The 25,416-nt window shown below is 46.8% G+C and overlaps 1 protein-coding gene across 2 annotated transcripts in view; it reads right to left on the reverse strand.

Annotated features, from left to right (window-relative positions):
• TPC1 (two-pore channel 1) overlaps positions 1-25,416 on the reverse strand; it is a 274,779-nt gene that overhangs the window by 119,531 nt on the left and 129,832 nt on the right. For both annotated transcript variants that reach the window (XM_087372597.1, XM_087372596.1), the window contains exons 12-14: positions 6,210-6,282; positions 5,223-5,288; positions 4,677-4,820 (exon numbers count right to left, since the gene is read on the reverse strand). In XM_087372597.1, the coding sequence (XP_087228723.1) occupies positions 4,677-4,820; positions 5,223-5,288; positions 6,210-6,282 (283 nt within the window). The remainder of the gene's footprint in view (positions 1-4,676; positions 4,821-5,222; positions 5,289-6,209; positions 6,283-25,416) is intronic.

A 25,416-nucleotide genomic window follows, 5' to 3' on the forward strand; every position in this document is an offset into this window, starting at 1 on the left:
TTTTCGTAAGGCATTTGACACTGTCCCACGCTCTCGCCTGATCAAGAGGTTACAAGAGCTATAGCTTCTAGATATCATGATTTGCGGGGTCATGAGTCTATATGAGTCTGTTAGAGGGAGGATGCGCGCCCCATGAGGCTTATCGGACTAGATTGAGAGCACCATCGGAGTAAAGCAAGGCTGCCCCCTATACCAACGCTTTTCGGATCGACGAGATCACTTCATTTGTCGATCGACTAGGCGGAGAGGTTTCACTCCTCGCTGACCTGATGGTGCAAATACTGATGTATGCCAATGGCATAGTCCTCATATCATCCTCAGCAGAGGGGCTGCAGAAACATCTACAGGCTCTGGAGATGTTCTGCAGGGAGAGAGACTTGACAGTTAACCTTGGCAAGACAAGATTATGATCTTCAACACCTCGCGAGCAGTGTCCCGTCACCATAGTTTCACATACTGTGTCGAGCCTGTGGAGATAGTGCAGTCCTACACATATTTGCGGATAGTGTTCACTGGACTAGGTTTCACGATGATCCATGTGGGTACGGCATGACTCACACAAGGACGGGGTGCTCTAGCCCGACTAGAGAGGCGATGCTTCCAGGCACACTTCCAGGACCCCCCGACGAAGGGATGGCTCTTTGACACGCTAGTGAGACCGACTGCCATGTACGCATCACCTTTTTGGAGGAGTGATATTTCAGCGACGGAGTGGAAGAGATTTGAGAGACTACAGGGGAAAATCACAACGGAGGGTTTCATTGACCCACCAGGATACACACAAATTCACCTACCCCACTCGCTGAAGATCTCTCTTGGGCAGTTCCGGGTCTCTTCACACAGACTTCACATCGAGAGTGGCAGAGCAGAGCCACTACCCAGGAAGCGGCGCATATGCACACTGTATGACATACAGGAGGTTGAGACAGAGAAGCATTTCATCTTCAGGTGTCCTGTGTACTATGAGATCTGAGGACGTTTCCACTGCCTCTTCAAGGATAGTTATGGGATTTTAGCCCGTTTCCTCTCCTACCCAGATCAGCGGTGTTTGGTAGGTTTCATTCATGAGGCACTTAGACACCGCGAGAGGATACTCCGAGCACGGAGAAAGGAGAAGACTTCTTCCTCGGTTGATCCCTCTTAGAGCTCTATCACGGAGTTCTTTCAGCTAGATCACATGGACCCAAACAAGACGAGGCCTCGACATGACCGTGACCCGGAGCCCGTGACCCGACAACTCAGACAGAGGGTCGACACATAGATCACAGTTGGAGACATCCCCTCCTTGTTTAGAGTCGAAGCCCAACCAACGGGGGTCATAGTAGCCCTGGTTAGACACAGAGCTACGACCAGGAGACGTGCCAGGACCGCACCTCTGAGTGGCCGACAACACTCTATTGCCGACTTCATGCCTCCACTGCCTCATCCATTCTGATATCTTGCTGTTGCTGGGGATGATGATGATATTGATGATGATGCTGAGATTGATATATAGTCGACCATCAACATGACTATGTCGTACTTAGGACTTAGTACTGCCATTCTGCATTTTTGCATTTTTTGCATTTTGCATTTTGCATTGGTATGGATGCTCGTTTAGTAGCTCCACTACCACAACTCGTTGTATCAGGATTTTCACAATCTCATAGACCCATTGGTCTTCCGAAGACTTTAATAAACTTTCTTTCTTTCTTTCTCTCTCTCTCTCTCTTCGGAGATGGATTTAAACCCCTCTCTAGCCTCTTGGTTTATTTGGATTAGAGACGTTTGGTGACTTCATTCATGAGGCTGCACAATATAGAGATCAGTTGCCCAAGGCACATAGACAAGATCAAGGCTGCCATTCATTAAAGGGTCCGAATGATCAATGAGTTTTTCCAGTTGAATAGCACGGACCAATAGTCCCCAAGGAAACGACATAGACGATACTTGGAGAGAGAGACATGACAGATCCATCGATGCACAATTTTGAATGGAGATCTTACCTTCATGTTCACCAGACCAAGGACACAAGTAATGAGGGTGATAGTGGCTCTTGTCCACAACGGAGAGCCATGGCTAGGAGACCATAGCAGACCACATAGACTAACCAACATCAATGCTTTACATGCTGCTGCAGTACCGACCATCACTTGGAGTCTCCCTGTGCTAAGATCCTCTTCTCTATTCTCATCTACCTGGTGGACTTAGTTCCTTAGACACCATATAGAGAACCACCACAGTGATACATAGGAATTCCCATCCTTTCCATGGGCTCAAATACTTTGTACTAGTGTTTTTTTGTTTGTACTTGTCTTGGGTGCACATGCCGGCCTCGGGGCTCCACCCACCCACATTCAGCTCATTGTATCTAGTCTTTCCACTCTCATAGATCATCAACCTTTCAAAGACTTTAATAAACATTCTCTTTCTTTTTTTCTTTCTTCGCATAGATAAATTGCATGCACACTGCTACATGTACATGCATAAAAACTATAGTGCACAATGTACACACAGGATACACAGTCAGTAATGCAAGGGAGATATGGGCGACTAGGTAGATGGTCGCTCCTTCCTCCACATGAAACCTTCCGCTGGCATCACAATGTCCCAATGAGACATTCAGTCCTTGACGGTGATATATGCTCCTTTAACATTGTAAGGTGTGAGTGGAAGCTCTAGCTCTCCCAACTGCACATAAGTTTTTTTTTTTCCCAAAAAAGAGACTTCTATTAAGTAAGAAAGAAACCCACTAGAGCAATTCTGTGTGGAAATACACCATGCTAAGCATGTAATTAAAAACACCTCAGAGGAATAAGGTAGAAAGAAACCAAGGCTGAGGCTGAAAATGCCATCTCAACCCTGCAGAAGTCTCAGCAAAGAAGGGAGAGTCTCTCCAATCTCTCAGAAAAGTAACTCTCCTGGAGGAGGCTGCTCGAGATGATCCCTACATGGTCACCCAAATGGCCATCTGAGTGTGTATCGTATCTGTCCAAGTACTGGCCAAGATCTGAGAAGGGTGAACCTGAGAACCCTCCAAAGCCTCAGTGCATCTGGCTCTCCAAATGTGCCATGCTGCAATGCTAGCTAGGATCTCCCATGGAGAGTCGACCGAGGAGTGAGCAGCCCTAAAAAGAGTGGCCGGAACATCCTCTAGAGAGCACGACTCCACAAGGTGTCATCGGATGTGAAGAGCCCAAGAGGAATCAAGTCTCTCAAAAAATACCTGGGGCCCTGAAAGAGTAAGCCAGGCCACTGATCCCCAGGTCATAGAGAAAGGTAGGTGAACAAAAGTGCTGAAAAGTCTTGCAATCCCCTTCCATATGATTCTCGCCTGTCTGCAATCCCAAAGGCAGTGTTGTATTGTCTCCAAAGCAGAAAGGCAGCGAGGGCAAGAAGAGTCAGCTCCGAACTTGGACCTCTAATGGTTTACTGCTATCCCACCATGTATAGAAAGCCAAAAGAAGAGAGTGATTTTTCTATTCCGGTGCGATTTCCAGAGTCTCTGCCAAAAAAAATTCTGCAAGTCAGCAAGAATCTGAAAGTTCTCCCAATGAAGAGCTCTGGTGGGCCTCCAACCCCTACAGCTGAGCTGGAATTTCCTGGCATTACTGACCGTGTAACAAAAGAAAGGGATGCCCTTCTCTCGGTGCCCATAAGTTCAAGTAGGCAGGGTCAAAAGTTTCTTTGCTAGTCTTGATATCGCAGATAGAGAGCTACGTATGGAGCAAACCGAGCACCAAGATAAACGAAGCAATGTAGTAAACTAAGACACCCCGTCTCAAAATCAACAATACCACTCCATCGCGGTACTCATGCTAGTATAACGAGCATCTCCATGTGGTCGACGTCCATGGCGTTGAGACCATGGAGTAGATGCCCGAGGAGGCCCAGCCTCACGTAACGCATGCCCCTTCCAATACACAGTATTCCTCACTGGTGCCAATAACCTTCACGTAGAGCTTGCCAGACTCATCAGAGGATGGGCGGCACCACACCATAGCGTCCAAAGTATCCCAAGCATCCTAGGAGGTGAGCCAATGTAGGAAAATGTAAAAGTTATGGCCAGTCCTTCCCAAACCACAAAAGCTCTTCTTTGCACTCCTCTAGAATCCCCTTCTCCGTGTGGTTCAAGAACTGGTTAGTACTTCCCGGGATATTATCAGCATGCATTGCCATTTCCTCTAGCCATTGAGTAGTTCGAGTCAAACTAGTGCTCATATGTGATTTTCATATGGATTTCTTTTTCATGGATCGATTTAGTGTGGAGGATGAGGACTTTGGATATTGAGCTTATAAATGACACTGCTATTTTTTCCTCACCCTTGGACTGGGTATGCGATACCTCACCATCTCATTAGATGGATGGGTCCTTTAGAGGAAACATCCCACTTCAGTTCATAGGTCTCTGGTGAGATACCGATGGGATGCCTTCGTCTTTGATGTTACACTCCGAGAGCTGGTTATCCAGATCCATGGATGAGGATATCCTCATGGATGGACCTATTAGGATTATGGGGCATTTAAATCGGTGTTTTGACCCCTGTCTGGAGGTCAGGGCAGTATACAGATCAACCTCACTGAATTCGTAGGCATTCCTATCAGATAAAAGTTCAGTCACACAATCATAATGAAATCATGATAAATGGAAACATCATCATCATCATCTGCAAAACAATATGCAGAAAAATACTTACAGTTGTTTCGATGACTACGGCCACCAAATTCAGTATAAGCATTCCCAAAACCAGATATTCAAATGTCTTGCTCTTTACAAACTGCTTGAGCTTCTTGCTGAAATTTGAGTCATAACAACTTGGAAATCGTTTGAGCCAAGATGGCTACATATAACATAACATCACATTAAAGATTAGTATATTCAAGCACATGAGAGTAGAATAGATGATACAGCTAAGTCTAACTTTTGAAACAATAAGGTGAATCAAAAGAGGCACTACATTGGTCTAGACACTTTACGGAAGGCTATGACTGCAACTATTTTGTATCAATGCCAGGTCTATACATAGACTCCAAATGAAAGAGCTCAGAAATTTCAAATAGGTGTGCACTATTTCCAGAACAATCAATGTCCAAACATGCTTAAACATGTGTTCGCAATCTCCCATGTCTGTCCTCAATTTGTGAGTTAAGAAAGATACATCATTGAAAATTTACAAGATCCTAGATGTTTTTCAAGCAAGTAAAAAGGTTCCACGCTTAAGAAGATAAAAAACTTTGGTTACCTTAGGCATTTTAGGAAACTTCAAAGATATGTCTTCACAAAGGTCTTCAAACTCATCCTGATTGATCTGAAATACAAAAGAAGACAAACACATCAACCAAGTGCCCTTTCTAAGAAAATGACCCATAGGCGTGGTTCAGATACAGGAGATAAATTTGCAATAATTGTCTACTCGTTTTTATTTTGGAGGTAAGCTCATCATGTGTGAAATATATTTTAAAAATGATGGCTTTGCAGAACATTGTTTCTGGATTTCTCAGCCTAAAACTTCTGTTGTAAGACATAATGACTTGCTGATGGTTGATTTGAAAACCGAGTTTCTTTTTATCCTGAAACTGAAACTACTTTCGTCTATGCCAGACAGAGGTACATTGAAGTGTTTTCTGTTTATGATTTGTCTCTCTTCCTTGAATCATTAAAAAAGCACTCCCCTTGAGCTTTCCATTTCAAGATATTCAATAGCTAGCTGGAGTCCTTGCTTATGTTCTTATAGTACCTAGGCCTAAGAGGCCTAATCTCATCAATGGGGCATAATCAAGCTTAAGGCAAACTGGTACAGCATTCACAAACAGGTGTCCTGCATTTCAAAAGACATAATTCACGATCCATTTAGAATCTGCCTTTCGTTTTCTCACAAGGTGAATGTGCATATCCGATCGACCCTAGTTCATGTGCATGTCTATGGGATCACCATAATTCTACGTGTGAGCCTATCAATATCAGGTGGGAGTATCATATTTGAAAGCAACATACCCATGTCCCATAGCCTCTGTCAGAGTTGGAGAAAAAAAAATTGATGCGAGCTTTAAAAAAGAGCCTAACAGCATTGTAAAAGAAAGAGACTAAAAATTTTGAGATTAAGAAAGGAATATTTTCATGATTTTTTTTATAGCAACTACGTCATAACTTCTGGGTATATAGAAGGATCTTGCTGAATGCGAAAAAAAGAAAAGTACTTTATTTAGATCAATAGTCAAAACGAGCGGACCTGGAAATCACCACTGTCATCAAGCAAGTAAAAGATGGCTTCAAAATTCTCCTCCTCGATCCTCGGTAGAGTCCTATACAATACCAAAGCAGGTGAAAGAAATGAACAACAGCAAAAGTTATTAAACAAATTGAGGAATCATTTTTTGCAATTTTCTGGAATAAGTAAGACGTCTTGGCATATGAGGGAAGATAGGAGAAGGCGCATATCCTAGCCTCCAACTTTTCTCTCACTACTTCAAGAGGATATACTGCCACTCCAGAATAGGCTTTGAAAGGAGTGTAGGGAAGAGAGAGGTAAGAAAATGATAAAGGAAAATATGCTCAGCAAGCTGAAATATTATGCCTTGCTTAGTCCTTTTCAGGATGCATTAGGCAACCCTCGTTCTCCTTTCACCAGGGACCTAGATCACGTGATGTATTGCAATTCTAGAGACACCAAGGCTCCCAATGGGACCCCAAGTGGACCCCCCAACAAGCTCATCTCACTCAATAACGATTCTTAATAGAGATTCCTCACAGGCCACACACAAACTTTTAGCATGTATTCCAGCTAGGCCCTTTGGGTCTTTTACAACAAGACATCCAGCAATGAAATATCTCTTTATCATGATGTCTATTGAAGGCAATTTACCCTTGCCCGACTGTGCTTGTTCTAGTTGGTGTTTGTTCTAGTTCAAGGAGGATAGGACCCAGCGGCCTCACAGGCCACAGCAGCAGCAGGCAAGAGCCTCAAACCCCCTGAGTTGAGCCAGCCCTTCGAGAGAATGTAGACTAAGGTGGGAAAAAGGAAACCAAGCAACTAGGACTTGAAGAACCAGACAACGCCTTAATCGTAGGAAGAGTGAGCAAGCAGCCCCTCACTCCTAGGAGGATCGGTCAAGGGACCCCCTTTCAGGTTGCCCACCGCCTCCAGAGAGCATGCCCTTCATTCCTCTAGCAAATCCCCCCCCAAGCAAGGGTTCCAAGCACCTAGGTACCCTTACAGCAACAACAGATTACACGAGCTCCTAAGACTTCGGTGGCTATTGCTCCTCCTGCCCGCCTCACCACACTTGTAGAGGAGGAGGCCCAGAGTTCTCAAGCACCTGTGCAACCGCGAGTGTCCTCTAAGCCATTGGCTAACATCCCTTTCCCTTGGCCTCCCTCTGAGAGGGAAAGAATGAGGGAGTGGAACGAAGGAGACAGAGAGAGAGAGGGGGAGACACAAAAGTGTGGGTGTGAAGTGTGGAGCCACACCACAAACTCATGGGTTTTATTAGGATTAGGCTTTCACCCTATGACTGTCTTAAGACAGTCATAGGTGTCATATCTTTAATAAAAGGGTGGCAATGTGCCTTTACCCCAACAACCTCCTACCTAAAGGCCAATGTGCCTAAAGGGGAGAAAAGAATAAAAATTACAGCAATATACAGTTACTGTATACAAGACCATAAAATAAGAATGGTCTCATCCTAATCCCATGATGTGGCGGCAATGTGCAAACCGCTCTGTAGGCAAGCTCTTAGTGAGCAAATCTGCAGGATTATCATCAGTATGCACCTTCACAAGCTCAAGTCGCTTGTCTTCCAGTACCTCCTTGATGAAATGGTATTTCACATCTATGTGCTTGGTCTTTTGATGAAAGACCGGATTCTTTGCCAACATGATAGCACTCTGACTATCACAATGCAAAACTGGCATATCTCCTGTAATGCCCAAATCTCCCACCAGCCGAGTAAGCCATATTGCTTCCTTGCAAGCCTCAGTGGCTGCAACATATTCAGCTTCAGTGGTTGACAGTGCAACACATTTCTGCAACCGAGACACCCATGATATAGCACCTCCTGCAAATGTGAAAATATAACCGGTAGTAGACTTCCGGTTATCTGCATTCCCTGCATAGTCTGAATCTGTAAAATCATGCACCAATGCATCCTGCCTACCATAGCATATGCACAAGTCTTTGATACCCTTGAGAGACCTCAAGACACCTTTCACTGCTTCCCAGTGCCGCTTGCCTGGATTTGCCATATACGTGCTGATGACTCCCACCGCAAAAGCAATATCCGGACGAGTGGCAACCATGGCATACATCAAAGAACCAACTGCAAATGCATACGGAACCTTGGCCATTTCAGCCTTATCATCATCTGATCTGGGGCTGTCCTTACTGCTGAGTTTTAAATGTGGAGGCAACGGGGTACTAATAGACTTCCCCCCCTCCATTTTAAACCTCTGCAGTACTTTGTCAATGTACTCCTTCTGTGACAGAAACAAAAGTCCCTTGGACCTGTCACAAATAATCCGCATGCCAAGAATATGGTTTTCATCACCCAAGTCTTTCATGTCAAAAGACTTATGCAGTTGTTTCTTCAAAGCACTAATCTCCTGCTGAGATTTACTGGCAATCAGCATGTCATCCACATATAGAATGAGTAGCATCAAACTGCTATCCTTTGCCCGTTTGGTGTACAAGCAATGATCGGTCTCACACCTATGATACCCTTGGGACTGCATGAAGGCATCAAACTTCTTGTACCATTCTCTTGGTGCCTGCTTGAGTCCATACAAGCTCCTCTTGAGCTTACACACAAGCTGCTCTTTCCCTTTAACAGCATATCCCTCTGGCTGACTCATATAGATCTCATCATGGAGATCTCCGTGAAGAAAAGCAGTCTTCACATCCATCTGACATAAATCCATGTCCTCATGAGCAACAAGAGCTAACACTGCTCTCAAAGTAGTCATCTTGACTACAGGGGAAAAGATCTCATCAAAGTCAATGCCCTTCTCCTGCTTAAATCCCTTGGCAACCAATCTGGCCTTATACCTCGGTAAAGCATTTGAATCCACTTTGACTTTGTAAACCCACTTGCATGGCAAAACCTTTCTGCCTGCAGGTAGCTGCACCAAGTCCCATGTATCATTTTGAAGTAGGGAGTCCATTTCTGACTGCATGGCTTTCTCCCACTTCCTTTTCTCTGTTCTTCCCATAGCTTCCTTGAAGCTGGAAGGCTCACCACAATCTGTCAGCATGATAAAATCAGCCACATTATTGGCTCCTGGAACAAACCTGTCAGGAGGCCGTTGTACACGGGTGCTCCTCCTAACAAAATGTTCCAGATTAGGCTGCTGTCTAGCCTGTTCGTCATGCATGACGGGTGGCTGTACCACCATATTTGGCTGTTCTACAGCCCCATTTGCTGGCATATCCAGTGGTGCATCATTGGCAAAATTGTCTGGCTGATTTTCAGCCTGTATACCCTCTTGAACAGGGTTATCTACAGCAGCCTGCTGCTGCATATTAATGGGCATTCTTTGCTGTCCGACATCATCATAAACAACCCTCCTGTATTCCACAGGTTGCACGGGTTCTTTGTGTACACTATCCTCTTTAAAGATGACATCATTGCTGCGTATAATCTTCCGTTTGATGGGATCCCATAACCTGTACCCCATTTCACCTTCGTCACCATAACCCATAAAGATGCATCTGGAAGACTTTGTCTCCAGTTTGGTGCGCAGTTCTTTGCGTATATGAGCAAAGCACTCGCAGCCAAACACACGTAAGTGCTTATATGAAGGTGGCTTGCTAGACCACACCTCCTCTGGCACTTTCAACTCCAAAGCCTTGTTCGGCGACCTGTTAATTATGTGAACTGCTGTTTGCACGGCTTCTGCCCAAAAGCCATGGGGCAATGCAGCATAAGACAACATACATCGAACCTTCTCCTGAACAGTTCGATTCATCCGCTCACTCACACCATTTTGAGATGCATTATGAGGGGCTGTGAGTTCCTGTTTAATGCCCTTAGCTTCGCAAAACTGTACAAAAGCATGTGACACATACTCACCCCCATTATCGGATCTGAGGCATTTCAGCCTGCGACCTGTCCGATTCTCAACCTGAGCGACAAACTTCTTGAAAGCATCTAAGGCATCGCTTTTATGCTTCAAGAAATAGACCCACACTTTGCGTGTGGCATCATCAATAAAAGTAATGAAATACTTTGCACCCCCTAGTGATAGCTGTGGCATCTCACACAAATCAGTGTGCACTAGATCAAGCGGTGCTCTATTTTGGGGAGTTCTCCTCTTATGAGGAGTCATAGAATGCTTGCCAAATATGCAATGATCACAAGTAGGCAAATCTGAAAATGAAAGAGACGGCAGATAACCCAAACGTGACAGTTCTTGCATTCCTTTAACGGACATGTGTCCCAACCGGCTATGCCACAATGAAACCTTTGGCAGCTCGGTTATGGCAACAACATGATTACCTACACTGGAAACATAAAGAGGGTACAAGGTATCACTCTTATAACCCTCAGCCACTACAACCTGGCCATTAGTAATCACCCATTTGGAATCCCCAAATGTGGTGTGGTAACCACTGTCATCCAACAAGCCAGTGCTAATCAGATTTTTCTTGATTTGCGGCACATGGCGAACAACATCAAGCATAAATGTGCGTTCATCAGGGAATACTATCTGTATACTACCAATCCCTGCAATCTGACATGCATAGTTGTTCCCAAGGTCAACAACTCCATGAGTACCTGTGTAGGAAGTAAACCACTCCCTATGAGGAGTAACATGAAAAGAAGCACCTGAATCCAAGAGCCAGGTGTGCATGTCATGGCCATCAATAACCAATGTATGTGCAATTACAGCAGAAGAGCATAAAACATCATGTCTGTCACTTTCACTGTCTTCTGCTGCAACATTCACTGCATCCAAGTCATCTGCCTTGGCCTTGCCTTTGCCTTTGCTTCCACTGCCTGCATCCTTTGTCTCAGCCTTCTTGGCTTTCTGATCCCGTATAAACTTGAAGCACTTAGACTTCACATGTCCCTTCTTGCCACAGTAAAAGCATTCAATATCCTTTTTGCCACGGGACTGACTGCGGGATTTGGACTTTCCAGCAGATCTCCCCTTCTGCTGAGTCCTGCCTCTTTCCTGTACCTGCAAAGCATTTGAAGAGTTGCTGCCTGCATTATTCTTCCTGCTCATCTCCTCCATAAGGAGAGAGCTCTCCACATCAGCATACATAAGAGTGACATTTGAATTAGACAGGGTGGTCTTGAAAGTGTCCCAACTCTGAGGGAGGGTACACAACAAGAAAGTAGCCTTGAACTCCTCATCAAGGTTCAACCCCTGTGCAATCAGCTGTGTAAAGATGGCATTGAACTCACTCAAGTGTGAGGTCATAGCTGTACCTTCCTTCATGCGAAGATCGACAAGCTTTTTCAACCATTAAACCTTACTGGCTGAACTCTTTTGGGCATACAACTCTTCTAGCCTCTGCCATAGGCCATAAGAGGTCTTTTCAGCCTGAACATTGAACACAAGAGAATCACTGAGAGTAAGCATGATAGTAGCCCTTGCGGACAAATCAAGCTCCTCCCACTCATCATCTGACATCCCAGATGGCTTGACACCCTTCACCCTTATGGGCTTAGAAATCTTCTTTAGCAGAAGTACATTCAAACACTGTTCTGCCCATAATGCATAATTGTGTGCCCCTTCCAATTTCTTTATGTTCAGAATTGAAGATTCACTTCCATCATGATTGATCAAAACTGTCAAATCTGAGTTGCAGGAGCTGCTGCTCCTCCCCGTTCCCCTGCTGCTCCCCCTCCCTCAGCCCGTCTCTCTCTCCCCTCTCTCCCCTCAACCTGTCCCTCGCCCCTTCCTGCTGCTCCCCCCCCTCCCCCCCTGCTGCTCCGCCCCCTCTCCCCCTGCCTGTCCTTCGTTCCCTCCCCCTGCCCTTCCGCCCCCTCTCCCTGCTTCCGCCCCCTCCCCCCTGCTGTCCCGCCCCTCTCCCTGCCTCCGCCCCCTCCCCCCTGCTGCCTCCGCCCCCTCCCCCCTGCCTCCGCCCCCTCCCCCCTGCTGCTCCGCCCCCTCTCCCTGCCTCCGCCCCCTCCCCCTTGCTGTTCCGCCCCTTCCCCCTGTCGCGCCCCCTCCCTTGCTTGCCCCTCGCCTCCCCCCTGCTGTCCCGCCCCCTCCCTGCTTGCTCTCCCGCCCCCTCTCTTTCTTCTCCTCTCTTTTCCCCATCCCTCCCTCTCAGCTTGCCCCTCTCCCCTCTCAGCCCCAGCCCCTCTCCTCCTTCCCTCCCCTTCCCCCCTGCTTCCTCCTTGCCTCCTTTCCCCTCCCTTGCCCCCCGCAGCTTTTTTGGAACGGAAGGAGCTTTTATTCTGTTCAAGTCGGCCTCCTCACCTTGATTGGCGATGGATACCCCGTCAGCCAATCTTACTCCATCTCCACCGGCCACGAAAACTATCACTTTCTCTAAAGACGAGTTGCAGCAGCTCAAGAAGGATGTAGAGATTGAGTGCTCTACCACATTGCTAGCATGCATCTTCGGGTCTCACCCTTCCAGATCCCAAGCCAGAGACTGGATGCTTACGGCTCTCCCCCCAGACCTCACTCCTCGATTGTTAGATGTTCGCCTTCTGGGACGAGGTTTTTTCCAGGTTGTTTTTGACACTCCAGAGGCTGCGAGCACTGTGCTCAAGGCCGAGTTTTTACACCTGGGACACAGGAAGATCTTCTTTGAAGCCTTTCACCTTGGTTTCGACCCAGTAGAGGCAGATAAGAAAATCTTCTCGCTCTTCATCAGGTTCCCCGGGCTTCCCCAGGTTTACCATCGACTTCTTTCTGTTATTAGGGAGCATTTTGGCGCAGTTGCTGAGATCCCACCCCTCCCTGGGTTGCCATTGACTGCAGCAAAGGCAAGCAAGGCTGATGGGGTTCCTAGAGTTAGGGTCCTTTGCAAGGATCCTAACCTCAAGATGGACCACGTCATGATCCAGCGCCCGGATGGTTCCTTTTTCGCCAGAGAGTGGAGATTTCAGGCAGGCAGGACCAGTGCAGGATTTGCAGGACCTCGGGACACTTTGCCAGGGATTGCCCCAGGAAGAAGAAAAGGCCTAAGAAGCCCTCTGGTACAGCTACCGCCTCAGGGCATCGACAGGGGGGGGGATTAGACCCTCCACTTGCCCCTCGACCTCGATAGAGGGGTGGTACAGGTCCAGCTCCTGCTCCTCGTTCTTCACGTGGCGGTCCTGCTCAGTCAGGTGGTGGTACAGGTCCAGTACCTATTCCTCGGCCTCGACAGGGGGTGGTACAGGTCCTTCACCTGCTCCTCGACCCCCACCTCCCTCAGGCACACACGACGCTTTACAGTGGGTTCCTGTACGTGTGCAGGTCCCTCCTTTAGTTCACGAGGGTACCTTAGTAGACTCTGCTTCACCTCGAGCTGTCCTTCCTGTCTCACCTTGCACAGTCCGAGACGCTGAAGCTTCGACCTCCTCCCCAGTTGCAGCTTCTTCCTTAGATCCAGCAGTGCCAGATGTTCCTCTTGAGGACGGAGAGATCTCCGCGGCTGGGCAGACACAGGGTAGAGAGCATTCCTCACTCCCTCCCTTGGATAGAGGGAAGGGGATAGCTTACACTGTTGATCCTCTTCCCTCACAAGGGATCCTTTGTACTCCGGTGTCTGGATTGCTCCACAGGAACTCGTTTTCAGCCTTGGCAGAGAGTTTAGATTTCCCAGAGGAGGAGTTTCTGCCCGCTACTTTTGGGGAGCCAATGGTTGGGTTTCCTATTGATAGGGCTTCTTCTTCAGGTGCCAGGATTCTTTCCCCTATTGACTTTCCACCACTGGGTTCCTTCCCTCCTTCCTCGAGCAGGAGGTCTTCCCCTGTTGAGGGGTTTGTTTCTGCCACTAGGTCGGGTAAGGTGTTCCACTCTACATCCTCCCGTCGATGAGGATTATCAGTTGGAACATACAGGGCCTAGGTGGCGTCCCACATCGCCGCCGTAGACAGCTGATCCGGGATCAGCTTCATCCAGGTGTTACTGGGGGTCCCATTGATATATTATTTATTCAAGAGCACAAGCTGGATTATAGAGATTGTGCCAAGTCAGGCAAGTTGCTTTCAGGCCATACTTTTTGGTCGCCTGCATTGGGCACTAGGGGAGGCACTTCTATTTCAGTTTCGCAGTCGGTTCTCCCCTTAGTTGTTGGGCACGGAGTCATTATCCCCTCTAGAGCTCAGTGGATTATTCTTTTGATTGGAGGGCGTAAGGTTGGCTTCCTCAACCTATATGCCTCCAACATTAGAGGGGAACGTGTCCTTATGTGGAAGACTTTGCTTTCCTGGGCCCCCATTGTGGATTCTTGGGTGATTGGAGGTGACTTTAACATGGTCGAGTTACCTTCAGACAAAAAAGGGGGTAGAGAAGGCGGACTACACTCTTTGGAGAGAGCAGCTTGGGATGCCTTCCTTTTCCATTTCTGTGGCAGAGATACTTGGTGTGATGATGCCTTTCTTATTCAGCCACAGTCCCTCCTGTTCTCTTGGTCGAACAGGAGGCAACAGATGCCTATTCATGCACGCATTGACAGAATTTATGTAGATGACTGGCCACTAGACAGAGGTGGATCGGTATGCATTGCTGCGGGGGTTTCCACCTCAGACCATTTCCCTGTTGTTCTGGCTATCTCAGAGCCTCACTTGAGAGGCCGATCTGCCAGCATCAGGATTCCAGATGCCTTTTACACAGAGGAGGACCTTACGGAGGCAGCCCTACGGATATGGTTTGTTCATGTCCAGGGTGGGCAGCCACATCCATCACATTTAGCCGCTGCCCTCTCTGGTATTAGCGACTTTTACTGCTCAGTTGCTTCTACCAGGAGACGAGATATTCTCAGACGTGAGATTGGTGTTCGCCAGCAGTTAGCAGCTTTGCAGAGGGAAGAGCAGAAACGGCCTTCAGATGCTTGGATTCACGAGCGCCTTGCTGCAGCGAGGGCTCATCTACAGTTATTGCTTGATCAGAGAGCAGAGTATGCCTTTCATGCACGGGAGTCCTTCTGGATTCAGATGGGTGGTAGAGTCAATAAACACTTTTTCTCTACTCTTGGCCCTAGACATAGTAGAGAGAGTGTATCTCAGCTTATTGACTCGCATGGGGTTTTACAGACAGAGCCAGATGACGTCTTACGCATAGCTTCAGATTTCTATGCCACCCTCCTTACTGCTGATCCTGAGACACACGATATAAAGGATGCTAGACAGGCTATTTGGCAGAGTATCCCAGTGTTGGTGAATCCGGATATGCATGTTCTACTTGACGCACCTTTCACCAACACAGAGTTCAGGACTGCACTTTCAGCCCTTCACAAGGGCAAGTGCCCAGGTTTAGATGGCCTCACCCCGTCTTTTTTCATTGCATTTTGGGATATCATTGGAGACTATATTACTTCAGCCATGCAGGCCATTTGGGACTCTGGCGAGATGCCTGAGTCGCTTACAGAGGGCCTCATCCACCTTATCCCAAAAGGAGGTAGCAGAAATTTATTGTCCCAGTGGAGGCCTATCACACTTCTGGGGACTTGTTACAAGATTCTGGCCAAGGCTATCAGCCTCCGATTGCAGCCACTTCTCCCTGATCTTATTCATGACACTCAGACGGGATTTGTGCATGGCAGAAGTATTTTTGATAACATTTTTTCTTCAGAGTGGGCCATGCAGAGTGGCCAGAATCTTGCCATTCTACTGTTGGATTTTGAAAAAGCTTATGACAGAGTAGATTGGAGTTTTTTGGAGGGCACCCTTCTACGCTTTGGATTCACTGATGTTTGGATCAGAGGTGTTTCCTCTTTGTACAGATCAGCCCATAGCCAGGTACTTATTGGTGGGGTAAGGGGTGAGAGATTTCAGATTTCGAGATCAGTCCGTCAGGGATGCCCCCTTGCTCCTTTCCTTTTTTAATTCGTGGCCGAAGCTATGAGCATCTATTTTAGATCTCAAGCTGACATCTTTGGGCTGAGACTTCCCATCAGAAGAGAAGAGGAGCTGCTTGACAGTGAGTTGGCTGATGACACAGCGATTTATTTGGATGCCTCTCCACACACATTGACTTCTTTCAGGACAGCATTGGATTTATTTTGGTTGGCGGCAGGGGCGCAGATAAATTGGCATAAATCCAATGGCTTTTGGATCAGTGATGAGGACACTCCAGTTTGGGGGCTTGACATAGGGTTCACTTGGGTTTAGAGGGGTGTGCCTATCAGGTATTTGGGCTGCCAGGTCGGCTTGGGTATTTCTACCACGGAGCAGTTTGCTCCCGTGTTGGAGAGCATCAGAAGGAAGCTTCTCTTTTGGAGCTCAACCAAGCTGGATCTTGCCTCTAGAGTTGTGGTGGTCAACCAGGTCCTTCTGGCCACTGCCTGGTTTATTTGTTCATGTTGGTGCCGTTCTAGGGACTGCATCATTCAGCTCAGAAGACCGATCAGGAACTTTCTCTGGAGTGGGCTTGATGGCACAGCAGATGCCTTAGCCAGAGTGGCTTGGGAGACCCTCATCCTCCCTACACAGGATGGGGGTCTCAATATTATTGATCCAGATTTACAGTGCAGAGCTTTACTTTGCAAGATAGTGGTGCGAGGACTTGTGCCAGGACAGGAACCGTGGAAGGACTTTCTTATCAGCAGCATACAGAGGTGCACACCTTCCTCAGGAGGAGACTGGATGAGCAGTGTTAGATGGATCTTCACTTCAGCACACCTCAGATCACCTTCATCCCCTCTCATGGTTGCCATTCTGAAAGCTTGGGCTAGTTTCAGAAGCTCTCTTCGGAGGATTCCTCCTTCCTCCCGGGAAGAGATTGATAGGCAGCCCATCATGTGGAACGACAGTATTTTAGATGATCGTGGCAGACCACTGGGTGCCTCACTCTACATGCAGTGGGCCAGGTGGGAGAGGGGACCTGCTTCTTCTTTGGGATCTTGGAAAGCTTTCCGTAGGCTTCCAGAGGAAACCAAGTCAAGGTTGACAGGACATCTCAGAGGGAGTGCAGGGAGGATCTTGCAGATTGAGATAGCCCTTCCAGAGGCTTGGATAGACATAGATGATATGCCTCTCACTTCCTCCACTTGGGCAGGTACTTTCTCGAGAGGCGGGGTTCCACTTCAGGTCTTAGCCTTCCGAGATGCACAGGAGGATGCTGTCGTTTTCAGTGTCCAGGATGGTGGCAGATTGCTCAGATCTACAGATGATATCTTGCTTGAGTCTGCTTTTCAGCCTATCAGGGTCGTAGGCCTTTTGATGCAGGAATCAGATTCAGAGTGGTTCTTAGACCCTGACCCCCAGTTACTCTCCACCTGGTCTTGGAGACTTTGGCTCTATGGAGGAGTTCCCATCAGGTATTTACAGTGGGACCCCGGAGAGTGGGAGTGGATTGACGCGGGGCATCGAGAGAAGACCATCCCCTTCTTTCGTTACACGGTCAGTAATGCCAGGAGATTTCAGCTCAGTAGTAGAGGCTGGAGACCCTCCAGAGTTCCTCATTGGGAGACTTTTGGTATTACTGCGGATCAGCAGAGGTACTTCTGGAGGAGGCTCTGGAAATCCCACAGGAATAGAAAGATCACTATCTTCTTTTGGCTTTCTATTCATGGAGGGATTGCAGTGAACCTTTGGAGGTCCAGATTCGGAGCCGACCCTACTTGCCCTCGTTGCCTTTCTGCTTCGGAGTCTATTCAGCATTGCTTATGGGATTGCAGACAGGCGAGATTGAGGCTATGGAGGGTACTCAGGTTCATCCCTCGCACACATTGGCTAGTATCTGGACAGACATCGTACACACTCTGATGGCCGTATGGACGGGTATGCAGGGGGACTCCCGTGCAGCCTCAGCTAGGAGGGCTTATTTCTTCAGGGAATGGAAGGATTCTCCTTTCTTCTCTGAATCTACTACAGGGTTGAGATGGCACTTTCAGCCTCAGCCTTGGTTTCTTTCCACCTCACTCTGAGGGGTTTTTTATTATCCTCATGATTTCATGATGTATTCCGCTTTGAGCTTGCTCTCGCGGGTTTTTGTTCGTTCTTAATAGAAGTCTTTTTCATGAAAAAAAAAAAAAAAAAGATTCACTTCCCCGTGATGCCATATCAGATAAGGAAAGTACCTGATTCCCTGTAAGTCAAAAAATGACTAAATAAAATTCTGATTTCTCAGAAAAACCTGCTCTATCAAGAGCCAGGAGCACTCACAATAGTGCTGTTTTTACTGTCAAAAAAAAAATCTGCAGCAAAACAGAAAATTTCCCTCCAGTCACTGTACCTTCTGACACACTGTACCGTGCTCAAATAGGCATAAAACAGTAACTTCAGAATGCTGCAGCTGTTCCACAAGTGCTTTATCAGTGCATCATCAGCTGATGAAGCACAAAACACTGCTGTCCTGGACACTTCTCCCACCTCAGATGAGGTATCGCACTGATTTTATATGCATAAACCACTTGTCATACACTGTTTTGTTCACTGAAAAGAGGCTCCAAACACTTCAGCCTGTCACAAACCTGCAACAAAGAATGGGATAAATCCCAAGCAATCACCCTTCTGCCAAGGGGATAAAAGGCATCTGAAGGTCTCAAACAGTAACTCAAGTGCTCACAAGCAAAATCTGGGCAAAAGCCCCTTGATTTGACACCTGTACCAAGTGAAAAACACCTCAACACTGAGGTAGCATACAAAATACAGCGCTCTCCTGGCACTTTCACCTGACAATGTAATGCATAAACGGCCCTGTGTACACAGTAACAACACAGATCCCAACGTACAAACACCGAAAAGAAGATCTTTTGAGCACTGTCAACGATGGACAGTTAGGGACCGAGTAAACTCGATGCGCCCTGGCCAAGCGTGGCTCAACTGAGATTTTCTAAGTGCCGTACACAAAATGTGACCTGCAAAAAATGTCACTGAATACACTGCCGAAACAAGACCAATGTGAGCATTCTGGCTCCACATTGCCTCAAGGCATACACTGCATAAACTGCCAGGCAAAAGCCCTTTGAAATTGTCACCCAAAAGCTGAGATTTGCACTCAGCAAAAGCATAAAAGCCCTCTGCAAAATCAAGGCATTTGACCTTCCCGAAACAAGATAACTGTGCAACCACCACACACTGTGGCACTAGTCACCTCAAGCACGAGGGACACGAGGGTACTTGTTGTACCTTCTACACACAGTTTTAAGAACTGAACAACCGGGAATGAAGAGCAGAGTGCTCTCTTTGTTTCCTTCTGCCCCCCAAAATAAAAATAAAAATAAAAATTCGACATGTTCCTCCCTGACGCAATGACCGTACGGCGGCGTCCGTACAGTACGGCCGCCTGTACGGTGTCCGTACGGCGGTACGGACGTACGTACCCGACCGTACGACGGCTGTAGCAGCCTGTGTTGTGCGGTGCGCAGCTAGCTGCTGCTGCGTGTGCGAGCTGCCCCGCGCTGCCCCGCTCTACCTGCGCGCTGCCCTGCCCTGCTCTGCCCGCGCTGCCCGAGGGGAGAGGAAGGGATAGAGGGAGGGGTAGAGCGGAGTGGAGAGGGAGAGGTGAAGGCTCTGATACCAGTTGAGAGGGAAAGAATGAGGGAGTGGAACGAAGGAGACAGAGAGAGAGAGGGGGAGACACAAAAGTGTGGGTGTGAAGTGTTGAGCCACACCACAAACTCATAGGTTTTATTAGGATTAGGCTTTCACCCTATGACTGTCTTAAGACAGTCATAGTTGTCATATCTTTAATAAAAGGGTGGCAATGTGCCTTTACCCCAACAACCTCCCCTCTAGACTCTCCCCCTCCCCCTCCCTCCCCGCCCCCCCTCCTTGCTCTCCTCCTCCTCTCACTCCCTGCCGACAATAGGTTCACCCGCTTCTTCCTTCTCTCGTGCTTCCTTTGGACTTGGCCTTGACCCTCCGCCCTCGGGCAAGGGCAAGGCCGTGACCTCTTCCTCAATTCAGCAGCCCAGCCGCCCCTCTTTGCAGGACACTACCTCTATGCAAGTGCCAGGGGAGGAGGATCGCCCTCTCAGCTTCTAGCTCTGAGACTATGCACTGGGTTATCTTTGCCGATGAATTTTTGGAGGCTAGGGACGTCGAACTACCTTGAGATCCCAGATTCGTATTCAATGTCCTAGAGTTGATAGTATTGATCATGCAACCCCAAAAATGGGGTTTGATTAGTGTGGTCGGCTCTCGCAAGCATCTTTTTTGGGGTCTTCAGTTTGCCTCCACAGGTGTGGAGAAGTGGGCACCGTCGATGTTCGATGCGCCATGATGGAGGATCAGGTGTATCACATGATGGACGAGTGAATGGACCGCTACAAGGGATGGATTTGTCGGTCACCTGTGATGCTTTAGCTAGTTTTCAGCTTGGTGTTACCCCAGAGAGGCCAGGCTCAAGTTTGGCAGTAGGAGTGATCTGCCTGTCGCTCGAGGTAGTGCCCACTCACCTACATTATTGGACGCTTCAGCAGTGCACCAAGTTGTTTGGGGTAGATATCTATTTCATGCTACAGTGGGCATGGAAGGTAGGTGTTAAGCCAATTGCGACCCTGGTACGCTGGTGCATAGATACCGGATTACTCTCCCTCCAAACCTTCTCGAAGTCACAGAGGTCTGGTTTTCTGGAGCATGCTTGCCGAGCCTCGTTTTCTACCACCCCTCAACATGAGTTGATGGTGATTTGGAACTTGCATGGGGGCTACATAGTGAGCCATAGTCTGATGCACAATAGGAGTTATAGAGAATAGTGATAGGATGGGCAGCATAATTTCTCTTGATTTAGGAGCGCATGTTTTCAACAACGGATATTGGTCATCAGCACAACCTCCTCCCTGGGAGGGGCCCAAAAGTTTGGTCCCCAGCAATAGGCCGAAGTTGGGGGTCTGCTTCTCAGTCCCAGGCATTGCCCGGAGGTCATTGATCAGGGTGAGCTCATTGTAGGTCATGCAGTGGGATGGGTCTCCATGCAAGTGAGTCAGGATTCGGATCCTAAATGTGTATGCACCCACTTCACACAACACTGCCCTGCTTTCTAGAGGCGGCTAATTGAGTGCCAGCCAGATGTTGACTCCTAGATTGTTGGAGGCGACTTCAACAATCTAGAGTTTGTGGAGGACAAGTAGGGAGGAGCCTCTTTTGCTGAGATACTGGCAACAAAGAGGAGCACGAGGAACAGTTCATCTTTGCGATTAGTGGCAAAGACCCTTGGAGGGAGGCAGAGTTTATTAGGCTCTCCAGTAGCCTCCACTTTTCTTGTGGATAGAGGAGGCAGGATGGACTACTAGAGCGCCTCGACAAATTTTACGTTGGGGACTGGGTGCTGCACAGGGGAGGCTCCACAAGCATTTTAGCAGCCACTACAATGTCATACCACTCTCTGATTGCATTCCATCTAGAGCAGCCCCGCCTCAGTCTACCCCAAAAGGGAGTCTGCATATCCTTTAGGAGGCTGAGGTGCATTAGGTAGTAGCAGAGATCTGGAGGCAACCAAATGGGAGGCCGGAGAGGGCTAGGCATCTTGGGTAGCAGATGTGATTAAGCAGAGTAGCCAGGAGTTGCTAATGGCAAGGTGTTCCATCCCAAAGGATAGGAAAGATGACGAACAAGCTGGTTAGGCACCCACACTTTTTAGAAAAAAATGAAATCCATATGTATTATATTACAAGAAACTATGAAACAGTCCCCACAAAAATAGGGGAGAAGCAGTTACAACATCAAAAGATCTCATTATAGGACAAAAAAGCAAGATAATCCAGATCGCGTGCATGCACGCAGTCAAAGAATGATTGCCATAGAGAAGTACGGAAGAAATGATGCTTTGACAAGTCAGGGTCACTAAAGACTCTATGATTATGTGCCTTCCATAAAGTCCATAGTGCTCATAATCATAGAGTCGAAAATCTCATTATAAGACAAGTGGAGACTATAATCTATCTGGCGAACCGACAAACAATCGTAAAAGGATTGCCTGAGTGACATCCGGAAAGACAAGAAAAGGGAGGAGCAGACTTTTGGGTACAAACACTTTTTTTTTTTGGTAAATGAAATTTTACATTAAGAAAGCATTTACATTCATAGCTGTCCCAGAGTGGGACAGCTCACAACAAAATACTAACAACTAAAAGTAGTAAAAGCTGCCCTTGTTCTTGGGTACACACTTTTTTCTTTTTTAGTGAAAACAATGAATGCTTTATATTACAAGATAGCTATCCGGAAAAAATTTGGCAAGCTGAAATATTACATCAAGCGCAAATGTCCTTGTAGGACAAATATACATTTTGATCTATGCATTGAATTTGCAAACAATCGAAGAGCGATTGCTGTAAAGAACGACGAAAGAAAACAAAAGTAGAAAAAACTGGATCACCAAAGGCTCTGTGGTTTCTAGCTTTCTAGAGAGTCCAATGCCCAATAGCGAACCCAGGTAAAGAACAAATCAAAATACAGCCGTTTAGCCCCAACAACCAGAAAAGCTTGCCAAAAGAAGCCTGAAAAAATCGCATTCTCAACCGGTCGGAGGATGCCCTGAAAGCTCTATGTCTCGAGGCAATGCCAAAAGATACGAGATATTGATTCCCTTGGAGCTAAACACCGACGACAAATAGTTGGAGCAATATGTTTGCATGATAAAAGCTGTCCAGACGGAACAACCCCCAACAGAACACTGCCATAAGCCTTGGAGTGCCAAATCTGTTTCAATCTCTTTCTCCACCATTTGACTAGTGCAATGCCTCTAATTGGCCTTGTTCGACACCGAGGGTGTGATAGTAGAACATTATATAAAGAAGAGACTGTTATATGAGACAGCTTCAAAGGGCGAATGGACGAGTATAAAGGAAGAAGAGTCCAATCCTGAAGCATGTCTTGAAGTTCTAAAGGCGGTACTAGCTGAAATAGCTGAAGCATTCGAGTAATGACTTTCCATACCGGACGACAGTGCATGCCCAAACCATATTTTGCAGGAGCCAAAGGGAAGGATTAAAGAGTGCCATCATTCTTAATAACATCAGCAACATTGGAAATCCCTTTTGTATTAAGAAAAAAAGATTGTTGGGGCTTCTGCAAGGCCAAGGGAGGAGAAAAAACCCCTGACCAATGCATGCTCTCAGCTTGCAAAGAGTTACCTTGTAAAGAGTCTCTTCCATTCCATTCCAAGTGTGAAAGAATATGCTTTTAATCTAGAAACATATGAGAAACCATAGGGCAACCTTTGATTTTGCCTTCAATGCAATCCCACTGCGTGGGTTGCCAAAAACCAAAAGCAGGAGTGGTGACGTGAACAAGGAAGGAGCGCATCATAGTAGCCTAAGGCTGATCATCTTGAAGAAACTGAAGCATCATTTTGCCTTTCTGAGCTAAAATGTGCACATGAATATTAAGAATATTCAGCCCTCCATGCAATTTGGGTGAGCATAATCTCTTTACTGGAAGTATCCGCAAGCTTTTCTTGCCATGATTTGATTGCCAAAAAATTTCCATAATGGTGGACATGAAGGAAGAGAGATCCCCCTTAGTGAAAAAAATCAATGGTAGATAAAACTAAATATAAGCCACCAAGATAGACTGAACAATGCAAAGACGGACATGCAATGGCCAAGTAGCCAACTTCCAATATTCCAAATTTTTCTTCAATTTAGCAAGAACCCAATCAATCTATCGACAGCGAGTAATGCTCCAACCCAGAGGATATCCAAGATTATGAATCAACTGAGTTGGTGGAACAATTTCCCCCGGCCAAAGTAGTCTTTGCCAATCCTTAGAGTGCAATGGCAGCAGATGGGATTTCTGAAAAATAATGTGAAGGCCAGCAGCCAGTCCATACAAAGAGAGAGCCTGCATAAGCGAAGAAATATCCCTTGAAGTGTTTTTTGGCATGAAGAATGAATCATCTGCATAAGCCTGAGCAACCAATGAGCGACTTGCAGGAATTTCCAGCCCATGTAATATATCTGTCGCCACCAAGTGATCAATATATCGAAGCATTGGATGCGTGGCTATAGCATATAAGATAGCACTGAGAGGGAAACCTTGCCAGACTGAACATCAAAGCGTCCAGGGCTCTGATAAGTCTCCAAACAAAATGCATGCAGCTTTTCTACCCTAATAAAGCCAGAAGATGACATGCTGCAATTTTTTGCCAAATCCCAAAGCATGCATGGTCTAAGCTACAAAATCCCATTGAATGGTGTCAAATGCCTTTGCAATATCCACCTTTAGAATAAGCACATCTTGCTCTGTGTACTTGGCACACTCAATCCCAACATAAGCATTGGGAATATTATCAGTAATATGCCGTCTCGGATTAAAACCATACTGGGCTGGATGTAGGCCATCATGTAAATATTCCTTAATCCGATCAACCACCATTTTAATGATGATCTTGTATATCACCGGCATCACAAATGGGCTTCTTGGAAGAAGTTTGACCAACCCTTTCTTAGACCATCCTAGCTAGGAAATTTCCATCTACCACATGATTTAACATCATCACTTAACTCTCTTTCAGTGAAAGGAGCTTCCAAATCCAAGGCGTGTGCCGGTGAGACAATTGGAGTGACATACTCTAATAATTTTCACTTGCTGAAATGACCTCCTGCGAAGGTAAATCTGCTTTCCCAAACTGAGAAGAAAAATGTCGAACACAAGCTGCAGCAAGCTGTGCCCTAGAAGAAGTCCAAACACCATCCGATAACAAAGCCTTGCAAATATTTTGTGAAGACCTTCTGTGATGCAGCCCTTTAAAAAATGCTTTAGAGGATCAGCCTTTATCCAAAAAAGCTCTCTGTCGTGCACGTGTCTCCCATTTGGCTATTTTCCTATTGTCGTTACATTGCAGATAATATTGTGCCCGACATAAAATCTGGTTTTCTTGAGAAGAACGAATCCTAGAGTGACTCAGCTCTGTCAAAGACTGACACTGAAATTTCGCCTGAGCAACATTGTCCCGCAAGGTCTTCATGTAGCTTTTGCCATAATTACGAATGACTGCTTGTTGCATTCGTGTAACAAAAGCTTCCCAAGCAAAATCAATGCCAATGGCAGCTTGTTGAGATAGTGGCTGAGCCGCATCTTTAGCCAGAGTCTTGTACGCTTCATGCTCCAAATAGCTATTGTTGACAATGAGCAATCTTCTGTGCACAAGCCTGTCATCAAGTATCTCATGGAGACCCATCCTCAACCACAAAGGGGCATGATCAGAATGTGTGAAAGTGTAATCCACCCATAAATTGACAGTGAGAAAATCATAGTGCTGAGGATCAACTCTATACCATTGATCCAATTGAGCCCGATAAGCAGACTGAGCATTGTGTTGAAAAGTGTAACCAAGCATCATAGGCTGTGATTCTTTCCACAGATCAATAAGAGGGAGCTGAG

This window comes from Dipteris shenzhenensis, chromosome 3 (assembly GCF_047967505.1).
Source record: "Dipteris shenzhenensis isolate YYH24624 ecotype China chromosome 3, Dip_SZ_1.0, whole genome shotgun sequence".
Classification (NCBI taxonomy): domain Eukaryota; kingdom Viridiplantae; phylum Streptophyta; class Polypodiopsida; order Gleicheniales; family Dipteridaceae; genus Dipteris; species Dipteris shenzhenensis.